General features: G+C 37.0%; 1 protein-coding gene across 1 annotated transcript; it reads left to right on the top strand.

Moving 5' to 3' along the window:
* Window positions 1-2,529: 2,529 nt before the first annotated feature.
* Window positions 2,530-3,930, top strand: LOC123253587 (CTD small phosphatase-like protein 2). Its single transcript, XM_044682756.1, has one exon. It carries the CDS (start codon window positions 2,530-2,532, stop codon window positions 3,928-3,930), a length of 1,401 nt encoding a protein of 466 aa, XP_044538691.1.
* Window positions 3,931-6,173: the final 2,243 nt, after the last annotated feature.

Below are 6,173 nucleotides of genomic sequence, written 5' to 3' on the forward strand. Positions count from 1 at the left end.
ATACTGATAGCCCAAACCTGTTAAATTATGTGAGTCAGAGAAGGAGAAAAATCATAAAACTTAGACTTCAGTCTTAGAAATTCTAAAGTGACGAGCATATGAAAACCAGTCACAAATACCTGAGTTCAAATACTGCTTCCGATAATTTTTTTTCTTTAGTCTTTTCCTCTGTAAATTAACACAGCTGGAATCGATGATGTGCAGGTCAATTCATATACAATATCTATTTCATGTCCTTCATGTTATGACAGAAGACATACATTGTACATACTAGAGAAAAGTTCATGGAGGAAATAAAGTAAGGAGTGGTATGATCAGAAACATGAATACCCAACAATGTTGAATTTCATCTAGTAATTTCATTCGAGTGATGCTTTTTAGATTGAACGTGAACTTTTTAGCTTCTTGGGTACATGATACTCATTGCTGAAGGTATGAATTCCCTTAGCCCCAACTTTGCCTTTTGATGAAATGAAAGATTGGAAACGATTTCCCTAAAAGCCTGATTTATGACAGATATGGCTATATGGCAACAAAATCATCACTTAAGTATGAAAGATGATGAAAAAATGTCTTCAAGGGTGGCTCAGTGTATTGAGAGCCAGGCCCAGAAACGGGAGGTCCTGGGTTCAAATCGGGCCTCAGAAAATTCCTCACTGTGTTACCCTGGGCAACTCATTTAATTACCTAGTCCTTGCCATACATCTGCATTTGAACCAATATACTGTATTGATTCTAAGATGGAAGGTAAGAGTTTAAATAAATGTCTTCAAGTATCTAGTCACTGAAATAATCTATATTCTCTCATAATTACACGTGCAGAGTGACATGGCAATGTGACCACCCTGATATTCTTGAAACAAAGTTTGTCTTTCAGAGTCTGGCCCTTTCTTCTTCTTACCCAAATCAACGTATCTGAGAATAGGCATACACATCACTATGACAAGGAACATGAAAAAAGAACAGGGCAAAATGTCTATAAGGCATGGGGCCAGGGTGTGACCATTTCCTATGAAAACTTATTCTTCATATTGTAGCTGACCTACCTAACCAGAATATGTAAAAACATCAGCCAAGGTGCCATTGGATATCAGTTTCCCAGTATCGAAACTTCAGAAAACCATTGATGGTGAATCGGCTCTACTTAGAAATGTGAATTTCACCAATTTCACCAAAATATAACATTCTAATGTTAATTCCATCCTATGAGCCTTCCTGATGGAGGGGACTGGGAAAATCTCACCTTGGCTACTGGGACTGAAAACCCACAACTTTTAGTGTATGGGAAAGTCAGAGAAGAAAGTCACAAAGACTAATTTTATATTCACTCAAACTAAAGCAGCCTCGAGGGAGGGGAGGCCGGGAAAAATGGGAAAGAAAAAACTGGCAGGAGCAGGACAGCAGCTCCGAAGAGAGTTCAGCAGCTCTGAAGAGAGTTCAGAGTTTTCTCAGAGTTTGCTAGGGCAGAGGGGAGAGGGGTGAAAAACACTGGCAAGAGAAACGTGGCTTTGCAAAATTTATCAATGTTATCTTAAAAAATTGAGAATTCTTTCTCCAACTTCAGTGGTTCCAATCATTGTAAAGATTAAAATTAATATACATAATTTCAATATATTTCATTAAATTTATTAATAATCTCTAGAAGTGAAGGAATAACAAAATAACAAAATAAAACTACATGCCCATGACTAATCTACCTACTCATACAGCCCACTCCATCAAAGTTGCAACCCAGGAAGGAAAGAGGGCTAGCCACGGAAGTCCACCCAATTTATTTCCTGTGTACATCAACACGTAATGACAGGAAGTCAGTGGACTCCTGGGAAATGTAGTTCAAAGGCACAAGATTTCCCATTACACAATTCACTCACTTAACCAATGTCCTCTTTGGAAAGTACAGTGCCAAGTGGTGCAAGTCTCACCTGACTAATAGTAAGATTTGTTTGGGCACCATTGTCACAGCAACAAGGGAATGTTTGGGAACAAAGCCAGTGACCTCACAGAAGCCTGTCTTAACTCCCACCATCCTGAAGCTCAGGGCAGAACAGAGCCAGCCAAGAGAGAACTTGGAGGCACAGGAAGACCTTAGTTGGTCTTTGCCTTGGAGGATCTCTGACTACTACAAAATTACTGTCCTGGTGAGTGTCCTCCTTAACACCCTTCCAAAAGGTAGGGGGAGGGAGCAGGAGGGGAGGCCTGTTCACAGGAAAAAAGAGGGAGGGCCAGGGTCTCAGAAAAACTTTATCTCCAGAGGTGCAAAATGGAGACTGGCTGAGGGAGCTGCTGTTGCTGCTGCTCTTGTGGGGGAAGCGGGAGAGACACCACACGGTGTGCAGCCTGGACCGCCGCTGGAGTTCGAGGACAGTTTTCTACAATCACAATCAGATTACTCTTGTAGCTGCATCAGACATCTGAGCAGGATGACTTGGTTATTTTATTTACCAAAGCTGATTGAAGCAGATACATGTGAAGTCACTGGGAGGTGAACCATCTCCAATTCAACAGTTTTACCTGTGGCACCCATAAAAGATGAGGCTGAGAACTCGGAAAGCTTCTCAGCAGTCAACCCAAATTCATACACAATGTTCAGTCAAAGCAAAGAGGAAACATTCAGAGATTGAAGATAGTTTACCTTCAGGAGTAGAAAAAACACAGAAGAATGAAACTGGCTTGTTATCATCAATTAAAAAATTCATTAAGGGAAGCACACCCAAGGAAGACAGAGAAAATTCTTCAAAGAGAAGTAGAATAGAACAGGATATAGATAACAACTTAATCACATCAACACCTCGGACAGGAGAAAAGCCCAATAAACAGATATCTCAAGTAAGATGGAAAAATAAAGTAAATGGAGAAGCTGGTATTTATGAAATGACAAATCAACATGTAAAACAAAATGGAAAATTAGAAGATAATCCCGCCACTTGGAGTCCTCCAAGGACTACATTATTGGGGACCATTTTTTCTCCTGTCTTCGACTTTTTCTCACCAGCAACTAAAAATGGAACATCAGGATCAGATTCCCCCAGACAAGCTGTGGAAGCTGAAGAAATAGTAAAACAACTTGATATAGAACAGGTAGATGAAATCACTACCAGTACAACTACATCAACAAATGGAATAGCTTATTCAAATCAAGCAGTTCAAGTCAGACCTACGATAAATAATGGTTTAGAAGAAGTGGAAGAAGCAACCAATCGTGATCTACCACCTCTTACAGCACCTGTGTCTCCAGATAGTGGCTATTCATCAGCCCATGCAGAAACAAGCTATGAAGAAGATTGGGAAGTATTTGACCCCTATTATTTTATCAAGCATGTTCCCCCATTGACAGAGGAACAACTAAATAGGAAGCCAGCTCTTCCTTTGAAAACAAGAAGTACACCAGAATTTTCTCTAATCCTAGACTTGGATGAAACACTAGTGCACTGTAGTCTAAATGAGCTAGAAGATGCTGCACTCACTTTTCCAGTTCTTTTCCAAGATGTCATTTATCAGGTTTATGTACGATTAAGACCATTCTTCAGGGAATTCCTGGAACGTATGTCTCAAATTTATGAGATCATTCTTTTTACTGCTTCTAAGAAGGTGTATGCAGACAAGTTACTGAACATACTAGACCCTAAAAAGCAGCTAGTCAGGCACCGGCTTTTCCGTGAACATTGTGTGTGTGTACAAGGAAACTACATAAAGGACTTAAACATACTTGGAAGAGATCTTTCAAAAACTATCATAATTGACAATTCACCACAAGCCTTTGCCTATCAGCTTTCTAATGGAATCCCTATAGAGAGCTGGTTCATGGATAAAAATGACAATGAACTCTTAAAATTGATTCCTTTTCTGGAGAAACTTGTAGAACTGAATGAGGATGTAAGACCTCACATCAGAGACAGATTTCGCTTGCATGACTTGCTACCCCTAGATTAAACATGAATATTTTTTTCAAATCACTGAAGGGGGGGGGGAAATGCAGGACCCTTATGGACTAGAACAAAACATTGCCATTACTGTTGAAATTTTGCTTTTTTGTACCCTGTCTTGCTTTTCTTATCTTTGGTGCCCAACAATAATCAAGGGTTATGGAAAGAGACTTTATAATATATATTCTATATATAGTTATAATTTATAATATATAATTTATAATATATATATGTGTGTATATATGTATAATTATATATATACACACATATATATGTATATATATATATATATATCAGATTGAATACATACAGTAGGTAGGCTAGAACAGAAAAGTCTTTAGAACTAGTGCAACTCCAGTGAAATTATTTTATGTCCAGGACATCTGCAGTTTATAAAGAATTCTGTTTCTGCCACCAGCAGTTTGCAGGATTTTATGATAATAACAGATATGAAAATACTTTTATTTCTCTCTGTTTGGTGCTTTAAGTGGGTTCGTAGCCACTTTTGTGTTACTTTAAAATTCTTATTTCAACAGGAATGGCCAGTAAAAGTTGTTTTATTTTTCCTGTTAAGGTTTATAAACTTTTTACATTTTTAACCTGTATTAGAATAGAATTTCATTATGCATTCCTTTTAGTGGAGATGCTTCATAGTTTTCGAGAAATAGCCAAAATTTAGTTTTTTATTATACAATTGAATGGTCATTTTCCTGCTTTGTCTGCCTGCATACTGTATATTTGTTTTAAAATATTCTCTAGTTTTAGTCCATGTAAGTTTCATTTAGAAATACCTGCATTTATATTTTGTTTCTGTAATATTCTACAATAGTTGAAATCTTTTCAAAAATCAAGAGACTGGTAGATAAGAATATATGAATGACTAATAGTCAAAAGATTTAAACCATTGTGATGGCATGTATTTCAGATGACAATATCTTGCAGTGGCACATAACATGGCTGGATAAGTCATACCTCAGACTATGCTGTGCACACAAATCTTTTAAGAGAATGTGTTTGGTCAACTGTTGGGCTCAATGCAATTCAGTTACTTCTGTCTTTTGTTTTCTCCAGGAAGGAAGTATTCTGCATAGTGGCTCAGTATTTTCAGTTGTTTTGCATGGGCTGGTAGTACCTCTGTTATGCTATTGGTAACAATCAGTTCAAAACCTATGTAACAGTCCCAGTACTTCCCAGGAGCTCTGTGCACTCCTATGGTGCAGAGCACCCTCATGCTGCCAGTGCTGTGCATATGCTGTCATAGTGGTTTTCTACGTTATATGGAAAGAGTCTTCTGGCCTTCTTGGTTCTCTAATGCAGCTACCATAAGAGGTTGATATTTTTATAATGGTGTGTAATCTCCTTTTCAGGAGGCTTTTTATGGAAAGTAGAATTTGTAAAAGTTAGTATGCTTGGCCTCTCAACTGCATTAACATGCCATGGGCTCAGACTGTTTTTGTGTAAAGGATGTCAAAGAACGGCACTTTTTCTAAAGAGAAGTTTGATATTTTGTATGCTTGTTAAGAAAGTACAGTATTGGAAATTAAAGGTGGACAACTGATAATTGAGAAGTATGTCAATTAATTTTTTATGTATATTACCTGTTTACTTGTACAACTTTATTGTACAAATTACATGCAGCTTCATTTTCAAATGAGTCCTTAAAATAAGGAAATCTTTTTAGGAAAACATTTAATTTTTGTATTTTTGATTTTAAAGGCATGAGTTATGTCAATTTTCAGTGTATTAATGAAGATTTTAACTTTTCATCAGGTTGAGTGTTTTCTTACTATATTATCTGTTGTGTATGTAGTTAGCACATTGTGTCACTGAACTGTTTAAAAATTTAGCATGTAGAACAAGCCTGTTTTGTGGAAAATCTTTATTCATTAAAAAAAAATCATGGCAGATTTTCTGCAAAAAAAGCGAAAGCATTTGCAATTCAGAATACTGATTTTTTTGTATTTAAAGAAAGGTATTTTGCTTGCAGGAAAAGAAACTACAGATTCATTTTAATGAGAATCTTTGAAATGTATTTATCTTTAGGGCATCTGGGCATCTTTACCGCTGTTTGTCTTCTGTCTTTATTGAAATAAAATGTACATAACATTACCTTTATATATGCTCTTGTGCAAGATTGTGAACCTGGTAATATTATTCCCCTGTTCTCCTCCTTTTTATGTTTTGGCAGCACAATCAAAGAAAGCCCTACCTGAAAAGATCCCCAAATTGACAAGCATGCAAATTGCAGTT

The sequence above is a fragment of the Gracilinanus agilis genome, chromosome X (assembly GCF_016433145.1).
Source record: "Gracilinanus agilis isolate LMUSP501 chromosome X, AgileGrace, whole genome shotgun sequence".
Lineage (NCBI taxonomy): Eukaryota > Metazoa > Chordata > Mammalia > Didelphimorphia > Didelphidae > Gracilinanus > Gracilinanus agilis.